We start from the raw sequence: 27997 nt of genomic DNA, 5'->3' as shown, positions 1-27997 counted from the left end.
TTAAGAACTTTCCAAGAGTAGAACACAGTTAAAAGCATGAAGTCATCTTTATTTCAGTATTTTGACAAAATACCCATAAAATTCAAAACTTCTACCATTACAAAAATAGGTCTCTACAAGTGCTATTCTGTCTGCACTGCCAGTAGCAAATATGAGGAGAGTTGTGTAACTTCAGTAGCCTTGCCAGAAAAAGTGCAAGTGAACTTCTCTGAACGGAGCTCAATTTAATTAATACACAAGTTTCATCTTTGCACCCCCTTGATAAATACACACTTCATAAGTTAATCATTTAAATTAGCATTCCACAAATATACATGTAATTTAATGATTTTTTTTTTTTTTTTGCATGAACACAAAGTGCCTATATACATAGATCTCCCATAATCCCAGTCTGCATGGGTGTGCCAGGATGGAACTGTATAGGATCGTACAGCCGTGTTCGTATTGGTCCCACCAGATACACATTATAGAAAGCACAGAAAGAGCACGGGTTTACAGAAGGCAATCAATCCATTGACATCACTGCCAGCGATGGAGGTGGGCAGAGGGTATTATCTTCTCATAGCAGAGTGCAGCTGCGTGTATGAGGTGGACGCTGTAAGACGGAAAGATTTTAATCAGAGCACGTGGAATAAGGAGCTGAGGGCTCATAAATAGCATCACTCTGATGAATGAGAAAGGTTTTATGCAGGAAATCATTTAAGAACTAATCTTCTTCAAAGGACAGATTTTATGCTGAAATAAGACTTTAACACAGTAACTTCTATAACTCAGCTCCACCCCGTGTTTGATAAACTGTCAGCCACTGAGCTGACAATCTTCTTGATGTATTCCCTTTATAGAAAAAAAAGTTATCATCTACGGGACAAAAAGGCTGTCACTTCTATAACCCTAGTGATAGAAATGAATTTCTCTTGCACCCCAACTCTCCAATCCTTAGAGTATGCTTTTCCCCACCTCACTTAACCTCTTAGAAAGAGGCACAGAATCCTTATCACACGTTTACGAGACTGGTGAAAATTAACGTGGCACCAATAAACTCCAAATCTGTTACTGAAGCACAACTCTGCAGGCCTCCCTTCAAAGAACTGGACCATTTTCTTTTCAGTGGGTTTGCTGCAGTACAGAATAACCTCCTGTTTAAGGCTGAAAGTGTCCCAAACCAGATGTCTGTACACATCTCAGAGCCAGCACGTGCCTTCTGGCTTGGAACTGTGCCCCAACCCATACCTGACTGCACGCTTCCGAGCCGCCTTTGCAGTGCCTCCAGGCGGTGGATGTAATCTGTTAAAGCTCTTTCTGGATCATAGTTCTGCAGCTGAGAACACGCGAAAGAGATTGGATTCAGGTCAGCCTGCATACTGTGGAACCTAGGGGCAGAAGAACACAGATGCTTTTCAAAACCAAAATGTCAAATCAAAAAGAATCAGCAGACATAGTAGGGCACTGTAAGCGGAGAGACCTGACAGGGTGCGTGTCTGCTGCCCTACCCACACAGCAGTCAGAACACCACGCCCACTGAAGTTCCCTGCCACTTATTGCCCCAGCCATCATAGAATCATTTGAGTAGGAAAGGACCTTTAAAGGCCATCTGGTCCAACTCCACTGCAATGAGCAGGGAAACCTGCAGCTGCATCGGGTGCTCGGAGCCCCATCCAGCCTGACTTGTCTCCAAGGATGGGGCATCTACCACCTCTCTGGGCAACCTGTTCCAGTGCCTCACCGCCATTACTGTAAAACACTCATTTCTTATATTTTCCCTGGTCCTATCACAACACAGTGCCTCCCCCAGAAGAACCTCCTTGGCCAACTGCATTTTCATTCTACTGCACCTGATCTGTTCCTGCATTTCTCTGGGAACAAGACTACAAATTGCCACTGAGACTGCAGCAGAAAATCTACTATGGCTTCTATTAAGAAGCTTCTGCAAACAAGGACACAGCCATCTGTATGGGATTCTGGCTTTCTTCAGTACTTTCTGTAAGTTAAAGTCAAAAGTGGCTAAAATAGATTAAATATCCGTTTTATGTAAAGCATTATGATTGCCACAAACTAAGGTTACAGATGTGGAGGTGATTCATATAAAAATAGAGATCCCAAATGACTTGAACCCAATCTGTGGGAAAACTCAAAGCCTGCAGCTGAGGTTGGCTTCCCAAAGCCAAAGCTGTGCAGGTCACTTTCACCCAGTGAACAAACATTCTACCAAGAACACAGCAGCAATCAGACAGCAACGTCTGCAAGCATTGGCCTTAATCAGGCAATGAGTAGGTGCACATCAAAGTTCTGAGATGCACTTGGTTATGTTTCCTTATGGAAAAAAATGTTAAAAGACTTCTGGCATCAAAGATTATGAACCTCATCAGTAAACGCTGACATGTTTGTGCAGTTGAATGCTGTTCTGACAGAATCATTGTCTGAAACAGAACTCACTTTTGTTGAAAGTTTATAGGAGATCTGGGAGACTCCATATCTGATCGGGATCTATAGGAATGCCTTTGTTCTCCATAGAGATCCATGCCACTGGAGAACGAGTCAGGCCGCAATTCATTACCTAAAAGTAGAAAAGCCAATGTCTTGAAAACTAAAAACAAACAAAGATGTAAGACCATATGCACATTACTGGGAATTTAAAGTGCAAGTTTTCTGTCTCCATTTTGCAAAAATGGGGTTTAGCAAGAAGCAGGTTTTTTGTTGTCAATTAAAAACAAGTGTAGTTAATTAAAAAGCAAAAGCAACAGTTTGCTGCTGGTCTAGAGCTTGAAAAGGGCACTGCAGTGTAGACACAGGACAGCCACTCCACACATCTCAGATTCTTCTGCCTGCCCCTGCCCTTGGTGTTCCCTCTCAGAATGCAGGCCTCAAGAGAAACCCTCAGGTGCTCGTAGCTCTGGTCTTACAAACACACACTGTTTGGGAAGTTGTCGGATTTTGTTTATAATCCCACCCACAAGAGTCCAAAAAAAAGACTGAAGAGACAGCAAATGGATCAGTGGTCATGTCAGCTGTTGAAACTGCCAGAAGCCTGAGAAACAAGTAAATCCAAGCAACTATGGCAAAAAGAAGGGGGCACAGCAGCCCAGTTGTACAAGACAATGCAAATCAAAGCCACCTACATTAAGCAGCAGTGTGACTTGAGAATAACATTTTTCAGTCATTACTGGGCTGCAGTTTACCTGTGTTCTGGCTAAAGACATCCCTATTGAGGCTTAAGATACCAGAACCCGTAACTCTGTGCCATCGACGAACCAGGAACTTCATTCTGGAATTGAAAAACAAAATAACCACAAACCTAAACTTCAGGCTAAAGGAAGTAGTCATTTAAGCACATACTCTGCTTTTTATATTCTAGAAGGTGTAAGAACTTCTTGAAAGCCAAATAAAATTAATGGGTGGGAATTGAAAACGTAACGATTAAGTAGAAAACTTCCTTACACACGTCCCTAGAGCCTCTGCAAATTCTCTCTGCTGTCAAATCATAGAATCATAGATTGTCCTGGGTTGAAAAGGACCACAATGATCATCTAGTTTCAATCCCCCTGCTAAGTGCACGGTCGCCAAACACCAGACCAGGCTGCCCAGAGCCACATCCAGCCTGGATGCTTTCAGTTTATTCTTTGCTATTGCAGCGATTCCAGAGGTGCTGCATAAGTCAGAACAGACAGCAAATGGCTCATGCACCTGAAGAGCAGGGCATCAGCATGTTAAAATGGCAGTAAATATACTTCTTGCCCTGTTACATTCCCCAGATTGTAACAGCAGAGTATTATGAGTAAAAGCCCCACTTACAATAGGTATGTAAATGAATGTGAGGCACTACAGATTCAGTGCACGAATCTGTCTGAAACTGAACTTCCTCCAGCTTACCTTGAAATTGCAATGGACACTCTGACTGCAGAGCGAAATCTTGTAAAACCCTTTGAATGATGTGTGATGATCTCAAGGTCTGTGTAAGAGGGCTGCCCACCCATCCGTGCAATGAGGGCCAGCGTGGCTTCTTCACACTCCTGGAATCCACCCAGTAACAGCAGCAAGTATTTCTTCTGATAAATGAGAGCTTTCCGGAAGCTTTCAGCTCGGAGGTATTTGCCATAAATTCTCTACAAGATGGAAAAGAGAAGAAGCAGCATAAGCTCCAGGAATGATTACAATCATAACTTTTGACATGACAACTCCTCTAGCGTTGCTGTGATTATTCATTTCTTGCTGTTACAGAGAAGCCGGTGCTACAGCTCACACCTGGTGAATGCAGTGTCATAATCCGAGGACTACCTGAGCAGCAAGAAATGGAGTACACACAAAAGGACAATGCAGTGCTCACTTGTCATTCTTGGTGATAACAACTGACAGAGTTATGTATGCAAGGATGAGAATTTAAAATCCAAATTTAGCATCTGTTCTGTTAGAAAAAGCAGAGCTAACTCAGAAAAAAACAGGCCCAAATGATTGTGACAACAAAACAAACCAGTCACAGTTATTAGGCAGGCAATAAAGTCTTCCTACCCTTAAGATAACATTTTCAGAATCTGATCCCAGCTCTCTGAGGAAAGCTTCACTCCGGAGTTCTGCTCTCAGCTTGGACAGCTCTGCATCTGCTTGTTTCAAAGATTTCTGCAGTGACAGCTTTTCTCTGTTCCAGTTTTCCTTCTCAGAGGCAACCAGCGTATCGATGTTAACTCCAAGGTCTGACGAGTGTTTAGAAGACTGGAGGAGAAGAAACTGTATTTGAACCACGCGGTTTGGAAAAGCTTGGGCTGTGTCATTCTAGTCATTGGTTTGGTGGAGAGCTCATAGAAGTACTGATTAAAATAACCAAACATTTTCCCACAGAAAGGATCTGAGGTACCCTGGCACACTAACACCTGCAATGCACTGAGTTTGTAGCCTGTCCAACATCCTAGAAAAATACAGCCAAACCAAACAAATCCCCTGCAATGGACCGAATTAGCTCAGTGATGTTGAAGCTATCTGGATCTATTTACTGCCCAGTTGGGTGATGAGATGCAGATTAAAAAGAGAAGCACAAGGAATTCTTAAAAAAAACCAAACGCAAATACACAAAGGTGGTTAACATGAAAAACTTTACAGTTAACGGTACGTCAGGATGTCTTGACGATAGGACAAGAATAACTCACATCCATTTACTTTGTAGGAAGAAAGCTAAGAAAGACAGATAGCTCAAACACTCTCATTTAGGTGTCGAGCACAAAGAGCATTGGTTGTTTCACAGCACAATGCTTTTATGCCTACACATACTTCACGAGAGCTGTGCCATTGAAGACCTACGTGTTCTCCAGAAGTACGTCTGTGCTGATATCTCCTCAGTTCTTCCTCCAGCTTCATTACAGCGTTCCTCAAATTATTCTTCTCCTCACTGAGCCTGCTGACAAAGCCGGTGAGTTGGGCATTCTGCCGTAGCAGCCGCTCTGTCAGGGAGCTGGAGGGGGTCCCAGGTGGCAGCGCCAACTTCAGCTGCAAGGAAAACAGAAAACCAAACCGTGTGTGCTCCACCTGAGTTGCCAACTTAACAATATAACTTCGGTTTACAGAAAAAATATTTTTATGGACAATGACAATAACTTTGTCATAACTTATATAAAGAAAACAAAGTGCACATGTAACCTATAGGCCAACGTAGCTTTTTCTATGCTTATCCTGTATTAGCAGCAGAATACTTTATGAAAGCTCAATTATTCAAACTGCAACAGCGTGCAGAGTCTCTTTTACTATGCTTAAGATTTATCTAACTAGGAGGAAAGAAAAGCCCAAAAATTTTCACAAGTCACGTAGAAAACACTTGCTTACAATGCAAGTAATATCTAGTCAGGTTCAGTTAAAATCACATACTGCTGAAGTCTTTGTAACAGATTACACGACTCATTCCATTTCAGGTTTTATATACACTACTCAATTTCCTTTGGTAAATACAGAGCAGTTGCAGTAAGTATCTTGTATCAACACAATAAAGTGAATATTAAATGTTGATTTTAATGTAGGGAAATACTGAGCAGTTTCCTCACTTACGGAAACTGCTGGAAAGAAAATATATTTTTCTCAACAAAAAGGTGTGAAAAGCAATATTTAGTAATTATTACAAAAAAGTTTCATGTTAAAAGTTTAAGATTCAGCTTTAAGATAATTCGAATTAAAAAAAATAAATAAATAAAGGCAGGAGAAGTGATTTACACTTCACCAGTTCCAAAGCAGCACTCCGTGGGAGAGACCTTCCTCTATGAAGTACAGAGCTGCATAAGCACAGCTTCAGCAACTCTGTGCTGCTTTCTGCTCACATGTCACTGTCCAACTCTCCCACCAAAGTTATGACATTGCATTCTCACCTCTTCCAGACAGGACACTCCAGGAAGTTTTTGTAGCTCTGAGATAACTTCTTCAATAGCATTTTGTATTGCGATGAAGTCCTGATCATCTGCTGTTTCAAATTGCAACCTGAAATGACATGACAGTTTCAGTACCACAATGTCAGACCAACAGAGCAATGCCTTCACAGCAAACACATGGTGGGCCTTCAGCAAACCACATCAACGCAGTTACTGGGGATATACCCACATATTCAAAGGCATTCAGTCACTCTTAGATATATAAATTAAATTGGCTCAAATTCATAATGAATTTGCATTGAACAGTTTCTATGGATTTTGAATAAAGGTTATTCTATATGAAGAGCATTTAAAAATATCTTCTGCTTCCCACTGATTTGTGTGGGGAAGAAAAAAAAAAAAAAGAACTGTGGGGTATTTTTGAGATCCAATGCATTTCGTTTGGCTCAAATGTTTTGGAATAAATGTTTTAATATTAAATCACCATCACAGTGAAATAAAAAAGATTCAAACCTCCGACACTACTTTTTTTCCTTAAGGAGACAGTAACTCGAGATAGTAGGAATCAAGATACATTTCACTGGACTAGAAAATACTGATTTTTTGGGGGGGAGACCATGAGGCATTGCTGTAGCAGTAACCTCTATACTCTTCCCCTTCCACAGTGAATTTTTTAATTACTGAACTGTTATAAAAGGATCTTCCATGTACACCAATCTCAATTCATCAGTTTGCAAAGAAAATGATTTTGCTGTAACTTACAAAGGACCACATCAGACAGGAAAAAGCACAGCGATGGACACTCTGTGATCCTGTTTAACAGCACATCTCAAGCAAATAGAAGCATACACTATGAACATAGAGCAACACAAAAACTAGGCTACAGCATGTAAATTACGATTAAAACCTAATATATTAGCTCATGGCTTGCTATTAACCACAATCAGCAGCTGAAGACTGGTCTAACCTGCTAGCAGCCTTCTGAGCCAATTGCTTTAGCTTTGGAGATGCACTTTGCAGCTTTTGTCTGACAGCCTCCAGAATTCCAGTAGCTGCAGAGAGGTCTCCTGCTCCTCCTGTCAACGTGGGGTACGTTGATTCATTCGTCTCAGCTCCTTCCATTTTTTGCTGGAGAACCCAATTCCTTGTTCTTTCATTGGGTGTATCCCACGTAGTCTGTACATAAATATATGCTCATGTAAATACATTTCAAATACAATGCTTTTAAATAGAAGCATTTAATTCTGAAATACACTCAAAAATTATAGATCATAATTCTGATAGAGAAAGGAGTGCACTGTGACTGCACTACTGCTGTAGTGTACCACTCCAACTACCATATCTGAATGGTATCATGGAATCACTGAATGGCCTGGGTTGAAAAGGACCACAATGACCATCTAGTTTCAACTCCCCTGCTACGTGCAGGGTTGCCAACCAGCAGACCAGGCTGCCCAGAGCCACATCCAGCCTGGCCTTGAATGCCTCCAGGGATGGGGCATCCACAACCTCCTTGGGCAACCTGTTCCAGTGCGTCACCACCCTCCGAGTGAAAAACTTCCTCCTAAGATCTAACCTAAACTTCCTCTGTCTCAGTTTAAAATCATTCCCCCTTGTCTTATCACTATCCACCCTTGTAAACAGCCGTTCCCCCTCCTGTTTATACGCTCCCTTCAAGTATCAGAAGACCACAACGAGGTCTCCCCAGAGCCTTTTCTTCTCCAAGCTAAACAAGCCCGGTTCCCTCAACCTTTCCTCATAGGAGAGGTGCTCCAGCTCTCTGATTGTCTTAGAGGCCCTCCTCTGGACGTGCTCCAAGAGCTCCACGTCCTTCCTGTACTGGGGGCCCCAGGGCTGGACGCAGTACTGCAGATGGGCCTCACAAGAGCTGAGTAGAGGGGGACAATCACCTCCCTCTCCCTGCTGCCACTCCTCTTCTAATGCAGCCCAGGATACAGTTGACTTACTGGCTGCAAGCACACACTGCTGGCTCATGTCCACCTTCTCATCTACCAAATGGCGTATCAGGTGACACATTTCTTGATTCAGATCTAGCTGTCACAAATCTAAAACGAATTCAGCTGATCAGAAGCCACTAGCCTTTCTGGTTTTAATGCCATCAGCTCCTTTACCAACTGTGCCTGCTTCTGAGACCAATTCAGAGTCAGAGATATGGGACTGGAAATGCCCACGGTCATGGTCTTTGGATATTTGATGACAGTGAGGTGCTAATGAGGGGAAAAAATATGCAGGGTATTGTAAATGTCACAGGAAGCAGTAGGAGATTCTTTATTTGAAACCCGTGGCAGATCCTGGACAGCAAATCGTGCTCATGGGCAACTGCAACCTGATCAAAGGGAAAACTGTTCCTTGATCACAGTGCTCACAGTTATCTCTGATCAGGTGCTATCAGCTACTGCAAACTATTGGTAATTGCCAATGCTTCAGAAGATTAAAAATAGTAGCCAAATTTGATGAAGACAGAAGTGTCCTTCCTGGCTCCACAGAGAAAGCAATGATTCTGGGATGGGCAAAAAACATGGATAGCAGAGAGGCAAGTCTCCTGTCAACAGCCTCCTTTCAGACTATCCACATAGCACTCGCTGATCATCACTTATATCTTACAGGAAAGTTTCTAAAGTTTTAAAAGTCATTTAAAAACCATTACAGAACTGCCCAAACCTTTTATGAAGGAGAAAAGCTCACTGGCAACAGTGGTTCCAACTTCTAATAAACCAAATATTAGGTTAAATTCTGAAATTATTTTCCTACAGTGATTTCTTCCTTCAATTCTGTTTCCTTCTACTCTTGAATTACACAAATTCACTCCTATGCTTGCTTGACTACATATTCATTTAATTCTGCAGTTGTTGGGAGATCACTTTTTGATGTTTCAAAAACCACTCATAGTTCATGAACCTTAGATTAAGAACCCTGGTCTGGAGCACTCCCGAACTCATTAATGAGACTGGGCGAGGGGAACATTCTTTTTGTACTGTACTTAAAGATAAAGTGCATGTATACACTCAGATACGTATCTCCTGCTCACTCTTCTCCTTACACATCTCGACAGCTTCATTCTCAGAGGATGCGAGTGAAAAGTTTCAGACAGCAAAACAAGAGCGCTTCCACCCTTTCTCTGCTGTCTGTATTTTGGCACATGTAATTTGCCAGCTATTTTATAGATTAAAGGCACGGTGACAAACAACAGTAATTGAACAAAAGAATTAAAAGCAAAAATTGCATAGTTCAGAATCACACATTGCTCTCAGACCTACCGTACCTCATTTTGACTGTGGCTTGGTGTTCTTTCAGCTTCCTTTTCCCCTTCACTCTCCTGCTCCTTCATCTGTAGTTCTTGGATTACTTCCTGCAATTTCTTTGTCTCATTCCCTAATTTATGAACCTCTTGCTCCTTTTGTCCCAGTTGCCACTGAAGGTCTTCTACTTTGGACTCCAGTTCATGGAGTTTCTTCTGTGCTGTGATGTTAGCATCTTGTTCTGCTTGTAATGCTTTCCTCTGGATTTGCCTCTCTTTTTCCATTTGCTGTCTCACTTGCACAGATTCCAGTTTATACTTCTCCATCTCACTCACTAACTCCACTATACGGTCATGCTTTTCATCCATTTGTTTCTGCAGCTCTTTAAGTAATTCCTCAGATGGATTAGGTGTTCCAGCTTGCCCCTTATGTTCAGAGCTTTGAAGCTGAGCACATAGTTCTTTTTCCCTTTCTAGTGCACTGCTTATTTCAAGAGCTCGAACCTTCTCTGATTCAAGAAGAACCTGCAACTCAGAATTACGGCCTCGTTCACGTGACAGCTGGGCAGCATTGAGTGCTTCTTGGGATTCAATTTTCTGTTGCAGATCACTTGACAGTTGTTTCTCTTCTTCCAAAAGTTCATTTAACTGTAAGTTCTTTTGTTTTTGATCTTCAAGTGAAAATTTTAAATCCTTCCATATGAAAACAGAAGGAAAAAAATGATTAAAACCATTACACATACACTTTGCCTTATGTTAGGCAAGTTGCAAAAATGCTAGTTGTACATACTTTGCTTTTAACAAGTTGTGTTGTTCACAAATTAATGTGACAATGCTCCAAATGCTGCAGATACAGCTGAGATATATTATAGGTGTCTATACTCTAAAATCAGGTCATCTCCAAAAATAATGCTTTTTACAAGATACAGTTATAGATCTGAAGTTGAAGAAAACTAACTCCTTTTATTTTCTAAAGCTGTGGCAAGGAGTTTCCAAGTTAAGATTTCAAGATGTAAATAAATCTATGTTATTGAACTGACTGCTTTTTTTGTCCTAATGATGTCCTAGGATACCTGTAGTCCTGTTAGCAGGACTGTTCAACATATTCTGCAGAACAGAGTATTTCTGCATTGAACATGACACACACAGTTGTAAAATTCCTATTAGTTTAAATGGCTTTTTTTTTTTTGTCACACTCCTTTTTTCAGCTCTAGATGGTATAATGCTGCTATTTAAGACAAGAACACGGACAAAGACATGAACACACTGGACAAAAATGTAAGTCAAAATTAAACGTTGAAATCAAAAGGAATCTGCATGCTCCTAAATGTTTCAGGCCATTTGGGAATATGGAAGGAATACCTCAAGCTCTTCTCTTCGTCTTTCCTCACTGCGTTCCATTTTAGCTTTCTCCTTTTCCAAAGCCCACTGTAACTCTCTTGATTTCTTCTGTTCACTGGCCATTGTATCCTTGAGAACATCCAGCTCAGCTGCTTTTTCTTTAACTTCAGTCCTAAAATAGAAATGGGCAGTTAGATCATGGCTGTCATACTGCTGAAGTAACATTAGTTACATGATACCTCTTTTATCTTGTTTTTGTGTAGTAGAATAAAAATGAAAAGCCTATTTAGAAAAAATAACTCAAACATCAAAAAGAGCAGCATGGCTCAAAAATGACTGAAGAAGCATGTCTGTACTCCTAACTTTATAGCTGCCTTGTCTCATGAGTTAGTGGCTAGTGTTCAACTTAATCCAGTCATTGGCCAGTTCAAAAGGGTGCAGGGAGAAAGCATCTTCTCATTTGTATTAAAGGATCTGTAAAAGTTATAAGGCAGTCTGTAAGGTGATATCAATTCGAACTGTGTGATTATTTGCTATCACTGACATTATGATACTGTATAAAGACACACCAGTCTGTAAAGACATTAATAGTTATGGCATTCCTGAGTGCCAAATACTTTGGTACCTCTGTTGTTGGCCATAGCCAAGCAACGCTCAAAGTCTATTTTTTGGTAGGCATGTTCTACAGAAAAACTGAGACTCATTTACATTACATGAGGCCAAATTCCTTAATAAAATCAGTACTGTGATTTCAGGTGGAACAGAAATTATCACATTTGCTGTCAATACTGTAAAGTTGAAACTAAAAGTGTACCTGATGGTTTCTAGGTCCTTGAAGTGCTTGTGCTGTGCTTTCAGGGTTGTTTCAAGCTCTAATTTGGCCTGGGCAAGTTCATTCTTCAGTTCAGCACTCATCATTCTCTCTGAACTTAACTGTTCCTGAAGCTCAGCCACTCTGTCCTTCATACTCCGGAGCTCCACTTGCATCTCCAGTATCTGTGACTGCTTTTGCTGCATGCTGTACTCCAGTATTTCTAATGGGAGCACCATTAACAAGGGTATTAGTCTAGTAATCAAGCAACACCATTCATTTGGGTCCAGTTTCCCACAGCACAGAGAATGACCGTAAGGCTATCACAGTGATATTTTCAAAAAATATTTTCTTTAAATAGTGGTGCGAAAGCAAATGTGTCTTTTACGCTGGAAAACACTTCATCCTTTCCAAGAAATCACTTCAATTCCTCAAATGATTTAAAAACCATCTGAACAACCACATTCGTATCTATCATTTGGTAGCTACGTACACATACTTTTGACCAAATATTGGTGACAAAACACTGAAAGCACTTACAGCTTGAGTTTAAAGTACAATTGCTCTCTGAACTTTTTGTTGTTCATTCTTCCTCTTGATTTACCACCCAGCTTGGAAAAGTTCAGAAAGCACAGAAAATAATCTTAAAATACTCAATTTTTATAGCAATTGAAATAACTTTGTGTCACTTATGATACAAGTCATAAGAACACAGTTGACATTTAAATTTTTGAAAAGTTACTCCATAAGATAAGAAGTAAGTATGCTCAGATCATAAGTTGAGCATCAAAATCAGAGAACAAAAAAAGTTAAGAGTTCTCCACTTACAATTAGAACAGCACTGGCATGAAAATATGTAGAAAATACCATTTAAATCACCTTGGCTTTTTGAATCAATTTCTTGTTCTCTCTTTGGGTTATTTTTCATACTGTTCATCTGAGAATGCAGTACTTGAATCTCCATTAGCAAACTTCTTCTGTCTGCATCATGAAGACAGTCCATAGCAGTTTTCTGGTTAATAGCCTGTTAGGATCGAAAACACACTTAAAATAAAAACTCTGGATTTTATTAGAGTGTGTGTCTATGGTGTGGACATTATATCCATTTATATAGTCACAATCCACATATATTCAAAACATCTTAAACTAAGTTACAATTAGCACAATATTAAAATATTACAAAAAACTCTTTCTAATTCCCCTGCTGGGCATCAAAATTCTAGAATCAGAAGAACTATCAGCTTTGTGGCAAATTATTAGTTTCCTCACTAATCCTTCCACATTCCACAGGAGAATACGTGACATCTCTCTGTTCCACAGCAACATTATTACTTCCTCTTCTTATAACAAGCTTCATATATGTAAGCTACTTTTCCTCCTAAACAGTGTAGCATAATTATAATTAATGGAATCAAACTCAGGATAACTGTTTTTATTATTTATTTATTTACTCCAAAGGTTGTATTTTTTCCTGTATCTTGTGCCTACAAAAGCTCGTCTTATTAAACAAATCTCTTCTTCCTACAAGACATACTTCATTTGCAGCTGTCTGATCTGCCATAGCTACATACATTTTTCAAAGAATTTTTATACATTTAAAAGTAAAAACCAAAGTAAATGTAAACAAACCTTGACTTGAGCATGTTTTATGTTACCTGCTCTTGTAGCCTGTGCTCTAACTGACTCATCAGTATCACAGCATCTCTTGTGCCCAGTTCTGCAAGTTCAGTTTGAAACACAGCAAGAAGAACATTTTGTTCCCTCACAAAAACCTGCTGAATGGCACACAGGAGTTCTCCTCGCCAGTCTGAGTCGCCTTCAAGAGGTTCAGAACTTGCATAAATCTACAATAGTAAGTACCAATTTAAACATTTAGCAGAATTCAAAGATAACACCAAGAACTTATGTTATCATGTATGCAAAACGTGTGTTTTTAGTGGAATATTGGACATCCCTTACGCAACATTCATTCATACAAATGGATACATTTTTGTACATCTGACTTCTTCTGCATGCATAAATGCTCAACTTCACCAACTATTTTCCTCTTTCCTCTCACAACAGTATCATTCTAACAGCTGCTGGAAATATGCTTTCCAGATAAGAATTCCATACAATTGTTTTTAAAAAGGTAAATCAGTATCAGAAGTTAGCAAATACAGTCATAATTGAAGGTATATTTTGTTAACAGGAAGTGCAACATGCAGCTTTACTGCCAATTTCTGAAATCTTGGCTTGTAGTGATATCTTTGCAGTATTTAAAACTGAATTATGTGTGTGCTTTATAAGGTTCTCATAAGTCAGTTTTGTGTCAAAAAGAATCTTACAATATTGTTTATACCTCAGCTTCTCTGTGAAGTTGCATTTTTGAAATCAGGTCTTTCAAAGACGAGATGGTGCTTAGAAAGGCTTTCCTCTCCTCAAGCCAAGATTCTGGCCCTTGCTTAAGAGCTGGCATTTCCCTTTCACCATATGGAAATTCAGTGAGAGACAGCACCTGTACGCCTTCACGATGGACTGCTCTCAGCAAACCCTACAATAAATACCAGAACAAATCAGAAACATCAGTCATGACAATTAATGATGGTATCTCATACACACTGAAATACTGGCACTTTCTGTGTTGATCAGCATAAGGAAACCACTTATGCTTCCTCATATCAATGACAGAAGCATCACCCAGTTCCTTATATTAGCCAAGCACCACAGCTTATTAAACAGAGGTGTTCCCCTAGTTTCAAATGAGAATACCCAAATTCATACTCATATTGAAAACTGATTGCTGATGGAAACTTTTTAAAAATAAAGTTCTGTAGTGCTTCCTGGCAAGCTTTTCAATTAACTTCTTGAAATTACCATTAAATTATACCTTATTATTATTCAAGGCCAGGCTGGATGGGCCCTGGGCAGTCTGATCTGGTGGGTGGCAAGCCTGCCTATGGCAGTGGATTGAAACTGCATGGGCTTTAAGGTTCTTCCAACCCAAGCCATTCTACGGTTCTGTGATTTAAGTTAGGTCTTCGTCAGAAAAGGCTTCTGTTTTCTTTTGTTGCGTTGTGTGTTGTTTTTTCTTCACTAATTAATGGCATGATACCCTTACTGTTTACAGTACACAAATTACATTACTTTCATAACACAGTTATTATTCTACTTCGATAATTATAGAACCAATACGATGGTGTAACAGATGATCGTGACACTATCATTAATACATAGGAAAGAAAATATAATTAGATTTAAATTTTTCACAATCATAATTGAGAACAAGTCTACTGCTAAAAAATTCACGTTTAACTTTTACTGAAAATCTGTGAAAGATATTTTAAATGAAACAACACATTCTTTTCAACAAAAATTTTGCTAGCTACAGGCATTTCAAACAAAACCTATCAGAAGTATTTTAAAATGTATTTGGATAGCTAACACTTTAAACAATCTAAAAGGCTCACTACCAACTAATTAAGCAGTAACTAACCTAAGCTTTTTGTACTACCATTCTTGTTCCACAATAAAAATGCTCAGCTCCATTTTACCTTAATTTTTTGAGGAAGCAAATCTGTTGAAGTTTCACCTTCATCTGGTCCTTCTGAAATTGTGTCAGATCCTTGGGTCTGAGCAAGATACATTCCTTGACTCCAGTCTGAACTGGAATCTAAAATAAAAGGAGAGAAAAACATGAAAGCTGGATTACTGTGAAACTTTGAAGAAGCGACATCAAAAAAGTATTTTTGTTTTAACGTGGCTGAATGTCACCACAGTTGATTCTATGCCTGGAGACTATTTGTTCTATAGCTTTTCCATTTCAAATCAGTGGCAGCAAAAAAACAAATCAAACCAAACACTACCTTCCCACTCCAAAACATCAAAATTTAAATTACTATTTTAGAAGAAAAACAACTTATTTACACAAGTACATCTGCTAAATGACTCTTCTTAGTATGCTTAGCCTTTGTATACGACAAGGATTGCATTAATAACTCCTATTGCTCCTGAGGAAGTCTGAACTTGCCATCATTTCTCACTGCTAAGGACTAGTACCTTTCAATTCATCAAGATACCACAGAGTTATGTTGAAGACATACTGGAATATGTAAGAAGAATACAGACAGTTCAATTGGGAGATAAAAATTGCATCAAATATCTTGACTCAACCCATCTTCAATCCCATAATTTTTCTCCTCTGTAACGGTTTAATAGACAAGGTATGCTTGAATGCTCAGAACCCTTCTTCTAGTGTAATAATAGTTCTGCTTTGACCTGGGGAGCAGTTTTTATTCCTTAGAACACAAACTCTTTAACAGTAAACTTGCTATTAAAATGCAAATTTAATTTATAATGCTGATCACATGAAATCTTCTAAAACAAGTTTCTTACCACTAGAACACCCATCTCTAGCTTGATATGGTGGAGAACGTACTAATCCAGAAATCGGGATTCCCTGTATTCAGAAAAGAGAGCAGTCAGACCTTGAATCATCTCACATCCACTCTCAGTAAAGGAGCTAATTCTAAGAAGCCTAAAATGACACGAGTGTCTCTCTTCAGTTTCCCCTGCAATAGAAGTAATCAGAATGGAGACTAAAAAGATGGTGTTCAGTAGTGTGACTTATACTTGTCCCCGCTTCACAGAGCATGATAGATTCAAGACATAGCACAAGGAAGCATCTAACAGTTGAACACACTCCCAAATCTAAATTGCTGAGGAAGTGGTTCACAATCTTCCAATAGGCCATAGAAACATCACAGCAATTAAGATCTTTACATTAATGTTCATTAACAGTAGTTCACAGTTAGATTTTAAATGGGAATTTCTGTAGCAGGAGCAAAAGCAGAAACCAAAGTACTTCAGTGAATATAAAATAGGATACATACTTCTTTAGCTCGTAGACTCTCTATGACTTCTTTTAAAGCATTACATTCATCAGTTAATACTTGTACTGCAACAAACTTCTCTCTCTTTAATGTTTCAGATTCGGAGATATGCCTTGTTTCCATGTCCATGATTTCAGCAGCATGGAGTTCTTGCATTTGCTCAATTTTTTCATTAAATTCTCTTATGATCTCTGCAATCTCTTCAGAAGAGCAGGCACTTTGCAAGTCAATTTGAATTTCTGCATTTTTTACAAGGACCGGTGAAGTCTGGATATAGCTGCTGACATTCACAGTCTTGTCTGTCTGTGAAGATGTGGTTTTCCCAGTTAGAGCAGACTTGCCGGTTAGCAAATCACACAGTATTTCTGCATCTTTTCTGCTTTCAGTTTTTGCCATGTCCTTTTCCAGTCTCACATAATTTGCAAGTTTCTCTTCTACTTGAACTAGCTTCTCTTTGACTTTGCACAGATCTTCCTGAAGGCGTACCAGATTTGCTTCTTTTACCTGTAAATACAGAGAATCTGAATTGCAGTTCCTCCAAATCCTTGGAAATAAACAAGACCTAAACAACTCTCTATACAGCTGCAACTCAGTTTAGTTCTATTTTAAAGTGGCTATTACACATGGTGACAAATCTACTATCTTAAGAAATACACCTCTAGATCCACTGTTGCACTGTATTGGATTATAAATCTCTGGCATTAAATGAAGTTTTGGTCTACACCATCACCTCTATTTCACTGACAGTAGGTAATGAACAACTGTTATTCCCAGTGGCATGCTCTGTACAGGATGTTTTAGAAAATAGCAAAAGTTATAATAAATCCTTTGTAATCATTTGCTTTAAATACATTATAGAACAATCTGGTTCTTACTGATAGTTCCTTGTGAAGTTTTTCTGTCTCTTCTCTGCAACTGCTCAGTTCTTCCTTAGCAGCAGCTGCTTCTTCTTTAACTTTCTCTAGTTCAAGTTCATTAGAAAGTGCATTATCATTTTGTCTCTCTGTGAGTTGTGCTCCTACCTATGATGCAACACAAGGGACGGAAAAAGAGGAAGAATCTTATGAACAATCAAGAATTAATAACATTGATCACTCATGTTGATTTACTAAAATCATACATGAAAGTAAGATCATAGAATTATAAAATTGCTCAGGATGGCTAAGACCTTAAAGATCATTTAGTCCAACCTCAACCTAACCATACCACCCTAACTCTAACAACCCTCTGCTAAACCATGTCCCTGAGCACCACATCCAAACGGTTTTTAAACACATCCAGGAATGGTGATTCAACCACCTCCCTGGGAGCCTATTCCTGTGCTTAACAACCCTTTCTGTAAAGAAGGTTTTCCTGATACCCAACCTAAACTTTCCATGGCACAACTTCAGGCCATTTCCCCTCATCCTATCACCAGTGAGAAGAGACCAAGCCCTCTCTCGCTGTAAGCACCTTTCAGATATTGGAAGAGAGCAATAAGCCTCCTTTTCCCCAGACTGAACAGCCCCATTCCTTCAAGATAGCAGAAAACAAATCTATGTTATTTCAATTAACATATCCTCTAAAAATTAAGAACCTTTTCTTTGGTTAACTCCTACAAACTGGTTACTCGTGGGAGTAAAGACCATCTAGAAAGCATGGGGAGGAAGGTCAACAGCCAGTAAGAAATAAAGTCTGATAATATCATTGAATTTATAACATATATATGACATTCATTCAATCTGTCCTTTGATGAAAGGACTTTGAACCTTTTCTGATCCAGTACTGGGTTTCACGACCTCTTTGAACTTAGGAGTTTCAGCAAGCAAGCCCAACTTCTTTAATTAGGCCCAGTGAACTACAAAGGTTTTAAATTCAGATGCAACATAACCAGTGATGGATGTGAATCAGGACAAATAAACATTTGTGAAAGCTACCAATAGGAAATATATTTGGAATCAAGGCAAGAAAGAAAACAACGTAAAACAAAAATCAAAGCATACTTAATGGTAATGGTTTAAGTTGTCAGGGGAGGTTTAGGCTGGATAATTTCTACTCAGAAAGAGTGGTGAGACACTGGAACAGGCTGCCCACGGAGGTGGTGAAGTCACCATCCCTGGACATTTTCAAGAAAAGGGTAGATGTGGCACTGAGTGACATTTAATGGTATGATGGTGATGAGTTGGTGGTTGGACTCCACGATTTTAGTGGTCTTTCCAAGCTCACAGAATCACAATGCCAGGGTTGGAAGGAACCTCAAGGATCATGAATCTCCAACCCTCCTGCCACATGCAGGGCCACCAACCTCCCCATTTAATACAAGACCAGGTTGCCCAGGGCCCCATCCAATCTGGCCTTGAGCACCTCTAGGGACAGGGCATCCACAACCTTTCTGGGCAGCCTGTACAGACAACCTGTATGGTTCTATAGTTCTATAAACAAATAAAAATGTTCAGACAAACTACTATCACTCCCTTATCCATTCTGAGCCTTCTTCCAGAAGATTCTGCCATTTTGATTAGTCTATTTCCTTGCCATAAGTGTGAATCTCCTCAGCACATGCAAATTCAAAGCAATAATAAGAAAGTATATGCTCAAAATGCAAATCAATTAATGCAAAACAAAATTGATAGTAGAGTTCATCTAAAATAATATCTTTTTCTTCCTGTAACTCCAGGAATAACAGAGAAATGAAGATCTACTCCACACAGCAGGATATTTCTATTGCTAGTTGTGTGAAGTTCTGCATTCATTACAGTCTACACACAAGGAAATGATTTTAGTGAAAACATCTCAAAAGAAAATTGCATATAATTACCAGATATGTCTGCATTTCTTCTTGCTTAATGTATTTCTGAATCTCACTTCTGTGTTTCTCTTGAACCTCTTCTAGTAATTGCTGAAGTTCCATTAGCCTCTGTTCTTTCAGTTTGGATTCCTGTTGTGTAACTTTTACGTTTTCTTTTTCTTGCTCCAAGCTATAATTTGTCTTTGCCAGCTGTTCCTCCACATCTCTAAGCCTCTGTGTTAAGAGTGATAATTCTGACTCTACCTCATTTTCAGTAATATCACTCACACCCTCTGTTTGGGGATGCTTGTTTACTTCCTCCAGACATTTTGAAGTTTCCTCAATTTCTCGCAAGAATTTCCCTTGTTCTTGGACTGCATTTAGCTGAACCTGACTCACGAGAGCAGCTGCGACTTTTTCCACCAGTGTTTTCTCTAGTTCTAATATCTTATTCCCAAGCATTTCTCTTTCAGCTTTTCCTTGTTCTTTCAGATCTTTTATTTCATTGTGGGACTGACACAGTTCTGAATCTTTCTTCTTAATGCATGCCTGAAGCTGCTGCAGCTGCACCTCCATCTTGCTAATGGCGATCCTTGTATTTTCATCTGAAGACCTGAGCTGGGTTTGATCTAGCAGTTCTGTCAACTCACATGAGACTTCATCCACTTTCTCAGTTTTCTTGTTGCTCCCAACTTCTGTTTTTTCCCTATCACCTTTAATCAGTACACAGTTATACTTCTCTGTTACTTCTTCATGTTCTTTTCTTAAAATGTTCATTTCTTGTTTTAGCTGGTTCATTTCTAACTTAGTTTCCTCAAGCTCATTCTTTGTTTGAGATGCCTCTAAATTAATACTTTCTACTTGCTTCTGCAAAGCCTCTTTTTCTGCCAGAACTGTTTCAAGCGTGTGTTTCAGACTGTCAGCATCCTCGTGAAAAGCAGTGATATCTGCAGGTATTTGTTCAATATTTGCCAGTTCTTGTTGAAGCTTATCAATTACATCGTTCAACTGTTCTATTTCCTCATCATTCTTTTTCTTCACACGTTCTTGATCACTTTTTAGACATTCTACTTGGGCTTCAAGCTCCCGTATATGCTCATTTTGTTCTTCAAAAATCTGCAAAAAAGCACAACAAAAAAGTCATAATGAGTAACTAATGAGTCAAAACCTTCAGTTTAGTCCAGTTCCTGGACTTCATAATAACAGTTTTTTCACAGTTTGCAGTGTCTTGTAAATAAAGGTATGTTATAAGTGAACTTCTTGATGGGATGTCCATTATAAAGGTCTATGAGAATCAAGATGCCTTCACATAGGAATGACAAGGTCTGTGACCTTAATAAACTCTGTATGTAGGAGTGGAAGTATCAAATAAAGTGAAAACATTCATAATATTTACAGAAGTACGAAATGCTGAAGTTCCAATGTTCACAATGCTTTTTCCCAACAGTTTGGTCTAAAGATTTAGCTTTTTTTTTTTACTGTTGAAAATTAAAACAGCCCAGGACATTCTACGATTCTATAAATTTATGCAAAGGACATAAAATTCAAAGAAATTCATTGAAGGATGTAACTAAGCAAATATGAGACTGATGACTCTATAATACAGAGAAAAAGAAGCCATCTTATATTCATTTCTGATAAGAAATAAATGAGAAAGCACACAAAAAAAAATCAAATTATTCATGAAAACTGAATTTAACAAATTTTAAAAAAATATATTATCAAAAGGAAAAAAATGAGAAGCAATCAGACTCCAAACAGAGTAAGATTTATAAAATTAATCATAAAAACCACTTACTGAGTTCTAGTAGAAGCAATATCTCAATAGATTATTTAAGAACACTGAAAACACATTATAAAGTCAAAATAATGGCAGACCAGATTACAAGTAGTAGGAATCTGTGAATCTAAGTGAATATATTTTCATAATAGAATGTCTGGAGATCTGAATTGAGCAGTGCTTATACACTGGAATTGAAAAAAAAAAACAAAAACCAACACAGAAGGAAATTTCTCAAGAATATTCTGAAAGGAAGAATATGAAATGACATTAGTTATAGTATATAAAATAGCTAACAGTAAAAGGGTCTTTTACAAATTATTAGAAGAGGAGAGAAAGAAAGAAAGAATGAAAGAAAAAAAGAAAGAAAAAAAATTTATTACTAAAATAGCTGTGCTTTTCCCTTTATCTCTCAGTACTTTACTAGGTTTAGTTAAATACTAAAATAACTTTGTAATAATTATAATAGGTTTAAGAATAAATGAAAAAGGTGATCAAGACTGAAGGAAGTTCAAAAGCACTGAAGAAAATGTGAACAGGGCCTTGGTTTTCAGAAGAAAAGAACAGTGACCCTGCTGACTGCTATCCAGTGAGCTTAACAGCTTCTCTTCTTCATAACAGTGGAATAAAGGGGCACTTGAGGCATATAGAGGTATTAAAAGAAAAGCACTTTGTGGGTTGAAGATGTGTATAGGATTAAGAAAGGGATTAACCTAAGGATGATCTATTCGTTTTTTAACGCTGACCTCATAAACAAGCAAACAGTAATTATTTAATATTCTGGAAACTAAAACAGGGTAAGAAGATGAAATTAAGAAAATGAAATTATACTACAGGAAAATAACCAATCACTGAAATGAACTACACCTAAATCCTAGGTATTTTCTTCAAGGCAAGAAATGTAACTCTCTTACCATGGTCATTATACAAAGCAGAATTCCTGAAATATGATCTTTCCTAAATGCAGTTTCCTAAATCCAATTCAAAATTTTCTGATTGTTCACTGAGATTCATTATAAGTAGCACATACAAACTCAGTGAAATTATCCAGTCAAAGCTCTATTTCATTTCAGTGATCCAATATGCCTCAGTGAAATGTTTTGCTAAACACTGAGCTGCTGAGGGGTAGAATAGTTTTTATTATTACCTTACTGAATAATTTGGGCTTTGGGAACAAGGTTTATGACTAAAAAATTTCATGTTTTAAATAGTCAGAATGCAACATTCTTCCATTGAAAATATCCAATGTTTTTGCTACAAAAAATAGACCAGAGGCCGGTGTCTGCTACTTACATGAATACAAAATATGTAGTGAAACTATTGAAATCAAGTTCATTATATCTGTATAAATTGCAAGTATGCCAGAGCAAGATGAAGCTTATTTTCATAAGAACACATGATTGAAATCTACCAGAAAACTATCGGTGTTATATCTCAATACATAAGATGAATCTGCCTTATTTGCTCCATTTTTTTTTAAGAGAAGACAGCTTGTTGCTTGCACAACCACCACATTTCAAACTGGATTAAATATGTTGCCAACATCAGCATGATAGCAAAGTATTTATATAAACTCATGAGAACAGAAGTTCAGCTGCTAAAATCAACAGTAAGTCTAACAGGTGTCACTGTTGGACATAACTGAAGGTAAGCCCCTGCAAGATGGTAAAACACACGCTGAGATTCAGTCCAGTTACCTAAACATCACTAAATTTTCAGAAGTACAAGAAGAGTAAGGAAAGAAGATCTTTAGACAAAAAATGAAACAGAAATAATGCAGAAGAACAAACAGAAAGCAAGTATAATGTATTCAGTGTATAAAAAGAGGTGGAGGAGGAAAAGCAGATCAGTGTTAAAACAATGTTTGATACTGAAACATTAATATTTTTAAATTAAAGCAGGAACAGAAGATACTGTAAAGGGAGATATGTTATTCACATTTTTACTATTATTTTTAAAGCTAGCAACAAGGCAGCACTCTGAAAAAAGATTTCAAAAGTACGTACTTTGTTGTCAGTTGTGCCTTCAAGTTGCTGTTGCAGTTTTGCAATTTGTTCATGAAGATTATCTATTTCTTGCTCCTTTTCTTGCATGATGTGAGCGAGTTTCCCAGCCACTAAGTGATGGTCCTTTATGGTGGCATCTTCAGATTTCTGGATAGCTAGTCCCAGTATTTTCATTTCATCCTACAAAAGAAATCCAACCCACAAAAAAAATCAAAATCATGTTACCGTTATACATAACATTTTCTGCATATTTTTGTATGAATATTTAAGGCATAAGAACAACACATTTTAGGGAATAAGTTATTATACAAATTTTTTAGTATTTTGCAAGTTGAACTGCAAAACGCTTGAGAAAAAGAGATAATTTGACATCTTGGCATTTTTCAAGAATTTGTTTCTGAGAAGGGAAAATAAAGTTCTAGGCTTCCCAGTTACATAATTACCTTAAATAACTTGTTCTCTTGTTCAAGCTCTTGCAAGTGTGTAGTAGACTCCTTCCGCTGAATTTCTAGTTGCATGTGCAACTGCTGAACTTCTTCATTTTTATTTTCTAACTCCTCTCGAAATTGCTCCAGTTGTTCTTCAAGGTTTGTGACCTATTCTCACAAAACAAGTAGTGAAAAAGGAACAGGCAACCATATCAAAAATTAAATGCTGTAATTTTCAAGTGCAAGTCTTCTGTAAAAAGAAGAGTTTGGTAGGCAAAAACAATTGAATGTATACTCGGTGACATTCTGAGTTTCTGAATGGAATTTTAAAACACACTAAAAATCAGCTGAGATCACTATGAATATTTTCTTAATTGGGCTGAACTTTGATGACAGAAACGCTCGTAAATCATAAGCATTAAAAGAAATTATAACAATAATTATGGCTCACAAGAGAACTTTAAAGGGATTTGGACAGCTATTTCATCTGTTTAAAAATCTCATCTGCATAGTTCACTATATTCAAAAGTAAGCAAAAACAAATAATCCAAACTATCAGTGGAAACATTACACAGACATTTTACCTCCTTTTCTTTTCTGTCCACAGCTTCTCGTTCAGCTTGCAGTTGTATTTCAAGAGGTAATTCTCCTTTTACAAAAATGGTGCCAAATTGTTTCCTTTCCTCCGCCTATAAATATGCATTAAAATTACTTACTTGACTTGTTTAATGAGAAACAAATCAAAAGGATATATAGCTTTGTTCTCAAGAAAATAAGAAAGGAATAAATACATCGTAATTTTAAGCCAAGAATACCTTTTGCAAGTTATCTGCGCTGATGATTAAAGCTTGTTCCAGTTCTCTTATTCTGCATTCTAATTTCTCAATTTCTTCATTTCGTTCCTGTATATCTCTCTGAAGTTGCTCCTTAGAAAGCAAAAGCTCGCTGCACTTGTCTGTTTTTTCTTTTAAATGATTTGTTAATTGTTCAACCTGGTGACAATACAGAAAAAAGATGAATATACCGCAGTAGATTGAAAGGGTTTGCTAGCAATAGTATCAGCATTCATCTTTTATGGAGAAAAAAAAATCCCTCTTTTTTCTTGTAATGAAATTCTTATTCTTTAGGTGGAACAGAATGCAAAATTAGGACATTGTAGTGTTACATACAACAAATACTATTAGCATTTTCAAAGAAGTCATATATTCCATGCTGTATCACTTGCTCTCTAGTACTGCCTTGGTTACTCACAGTGTCCTCAACAAAATGTCCAGCATACAGCTAGGTTAGGACCAAACACCATTGGTGTACAAATGTGTTACAGGCTGGGCTCACAGGGTTATAAATGTGACAGAGTATATCAGTCCGGTGGCCATTCACAGGTGAGGTTCTGCAGGGCTTTGTTTTAGGACCAGTTCTCTTTAATGTTTTCATAAATGACGTGGATGCAGGACACGAAGGTATAATAAGTAAGTTCGTGGATGGCACTATATCAAGAGAACCTTTTGACTTTCTCAAAGTTAGAGAGGCCTTGCAAAAAGATCTTGACAAATTAGAGGGCTGTGCAATTGCCAACCACAAGAAGTTCTAAAAGAATCCTCACAGAAAGGGATCTGCGGGTTCTGGTTGATGGCAAGCTGAACATGAGTCAGCAGCACACCCTGCAGCCAGAAGGGCCACTTGTACGCTGGAGTGTCACCGGGCGAGCTCTGCGCTGCTGCAGTTCTGGCTGCTGCAATGTAAGAAGAACGTAAAACTATTAAAGAGGTGGGCTGCGAAGATGGTGAAGTGTTTGGAGCACAAGATGTATAAGAATGGCTGAAGTACCTGGGTTTGCTCAGCCCAGAGCAGGGGAAGCTGAGGCCCCATGGTGGCTGCAGCTCCTCACAGCGCTGAGCTCTGCTCTGTGTGACAGCAACAGGGCCCGAGGGAACGGCATGGAACTGAGTCAGGGGAGGGGCAGCTCGGGTTAGGGATAGGGCCTGCACCAGAGGGCGGTGGGCACGGAACAGGCTGCCCAGGACAGTGGGCACAGCCCTGAGCTGTCAGAGTTCTGTGTGTGTGTGTGTGTTTGGACAGCGCTCTCAGACCTAGGGTTTGGATTTTGTGTGGTGCTGCATATAGCCAGGATTTGGACTCAGTGATCCCCATGGGTATGTAACCCATGCCCCAATAAAATTCCAAAACAGACCTCTCCCGCAGCACAGTCATCTGCTGGGGTATACTCTCCTGGCTTGTAAATGGTTGCAGACTAGGTACACCATAAAGTAGCTCAACTGCAATACCTTGAGAGTTGTCGTTTTATCTTACATATTCACTGAATACAGGTAATAAAACATCTGACCTCTCTGCTTTGATGTTCATTGACAGGCTGACTCCTTTGTGGAACCTTCAGCTGTTGTTCCAACTTCTGTATCTCTTGCTGGAACACATCTCTCTCATGCTCTCTGTCAACTGCTTGCTCCTGGAAATTACAGAATCATGTTGATAAACCATTTGATTTTAAAAAGTATCTGAATTAAATATTTTATTATACTGTATATTTTTTTTTAATGTGAGGCCGGTATCAGCAGGTCTGTGTTTTGATGTAGCAGAACCTATTACAGCTATGACTTAAAGCTCTTTCAGCTTTCATAGTTCATATGTTTTGTTAAAAAAAATGAAGACAGCATAGATTAACCAAGTATTATTTCACAAAACTGACAGTATTGTTTCTCCTATGCCAGGCACATCACATGAATGGCAATAAGCCAATATACATATATATATTTTTCTTAATGCTTGTCTTCAATATACGTAGCATAAATATAAATTAAGAATAGGAATTAACTATGTGAATATTGATGAAGAGTTAACAACAAGAAAACCCCAAACAAATAAAATAATCCCTAAACAAGCCACAAAAGCTCACCGAGATTATAAATATTTATAAATTGTTCAAATTTTGAATTTCAGTTTCCCTCTTGACCAATTTCAGTTGTTATATTCCAGTTTGATATTTGTGAAATGTATTATTATAGAGGAAATAGTATGCAACTGCCAGTATCCAGTGAATCAGCACCTTTAAGGTTTGTCTGTTTTACAAAGTGACCTTATCAGGTATATTACAATAAATTATCTGAAGTATCTGATAAAAAGAGGAATGCTTCTCTCAAGAAACAAAACAGAAATCCAGAAAACTGGAATTAAAAAAAAAATATCAGAATTCTAATTCTGTAATTAAAAATGACAAAATGACTCCTCATCTCCATAGTTCATAGTTCTCCAGTGCTATCTGTAATTCTGTATTTCATTTATGACAATGGCATTGCTAAGAAAAATTTTAACTCCTAAATCTTGTCATATGACACATTAGATTCAGTGTGAAAAATAACCAGGTAACTGCAGAAAATGAAGTAAGGCAAACATAAGTGTGGTAAGAAGTAACTGGAAAGATCGCTCCTTTAATATTGCTTTGAGACAGATAAAGAGGTGGTGTCAGAGTGTGGTATTATTATTATGTATGAAACTATTCCACCTTACTTGCAGTTAAGAATCTATTGATAATGCACAGAAATAATAGTTTTGTCCCAAGTATAAGACACTTAACAAGAAAAAAATTTGGGCAAAGATGACCGCAGAGATGATGGTATATACTGAAACACAGGATTGTTTAAATTGCTGAGACAGCCTGTAGGAAGGATGAAACTGGGTACATTAAAGAGGCAGTCACCATTGTGAATGTGGGCAAATACAGATATAACTGGTTGGGAGAAGTAGCTTAATATCTAGAGACAGATTTTTAGATGCTATGAGAAAAAAAGTATATTAAAAAATATAAAAGAAAGCTAGAGAAATTATGTTTTCTATTTCAAAATATAACTGAAGTTGAGTAATTAATTCCAGCAGACTTGAGTTTCCAGGTATTTGCTGGAAAAAAAACAAAACACAACCACCAAGCACAAACCTCAGCACAAGTGCTCACCCACCCACCTTCATGAAACACTCCTTTCACCATACTTACATCTAGAAATTTTCTTGTTTTCTCAAGTTGCTTCTCCAAAGCCTGATTTTGCTGCCTTAAGTCCATAAGCTCGGCATTTTTTTCTTGCTCTAGCTCTATGAAACGATTGACTTGTTCCTCCAAGTCTATTTCCAAGATTTTCACTTGCTTCTGAAGGTCATCATATTCTTTTTCAGCTTGACGCTGTACTTCAATTTTTTCTTTCATTAGCTTTTCTGTTTCCTCTAGTAATTCTGGTTATAATAAAATCATCACACACTACTTTTAGATATGAATAGTTTTCAACGTTATGAAACAAAACCACTTCCCAAGGCTGTATATATCCATGCTGTAGTCTGCAGAAGGACATTAACTGGTTTGGGTTTTTACTATTTTTCATTTTTAGAATTTTTT

The 27997-nt window shown here is 38.1% G+C and overlaps 1 protein-coding gene across 1 annotated transcript; it reads right to left on the bottom strand.

Moving 5' to 3' along the window:
* Positions 1-28: 28 nt before the first annotated feature.
* AKAP9 (A-kinase anchoring protein 9) lies at positions 29-27983 on the bottom strand. The gene is made up of 27 exons (XM_019616763.1): positions 27974-27983; positions 27605-27837; positions 25946-26065; positions 24417-24593; positions 24186-24290; positions 23617-23769; positions 23174-23353; positions 19418-20503; positions 17496-17642; positions 16621-17124; positions 16124-16187; positions 15283-15401; positions 14091-14282; positions 13405-13593; positions 12629-12773; positions 11753-11972; positions 10960-11110; positions 9622-10290; positions 7306-7514; positions 6339-6447; positions 5287-5472; positions 4504-4704; positions 3868-4100; positions 3177-3262; positions 2434-2554; positions 1231-1370; positions 29-595 (listed from the first exon to the last, which is right to left on the bottom strand). The coding sequence occupies exons 1-27, from the start codon at positions 27981-27983 to the stop codon at positions 552-554; spliced, it is 5793 nt and encodes a 1930-aa protein (XP_019472308.1). The 3' UTR covers positions 29-551.
* Between the last annotated feature and the right edge of the window lie 14 nt (positions 27984-27997).

Source organism: Meleagris gallopavo, chromosome 6 (assembly GCF_000146605.3).
Source record: "Meleagris gallopavo isolate NT-WF06-2002-E0010 breed Aviagen turkey brand Nicholas breeding stock chromosome 6, Turkey_5.1, whole genome shotgun sequence".
In the NCBI taxonomy this organism is placed as follows: Eukaryota; Metazoa; Chordata; class Aves; order Galliformes; family Phasianidae; genus Meleagris; species Meleagris gallopavo.
The sequence above is the reverse complement of the archived record's forward strand: the minus strand, read 5'-3'. Positions and strand labels throughout refer to the sequence as shown.

Coding starts and splice junctions, on each gene's coding strand:
- AKAP9 (XM_019616763.1), bottom strand. Junction 13,594..14,090: donor AACTTCACAGAGAAGCTGAG/GTATAAACAATA, acceptor TTACTATTGTAG/ATTTATGCAAGTTCTGAACC. Junction 5,473..6,338: donor GAGTGTCCTGTCTGGAAGAG/GTGAGAATGCAA, acceptor TTTTCCTTGCAG/CTGAAGTTGGCGCTGCCACC.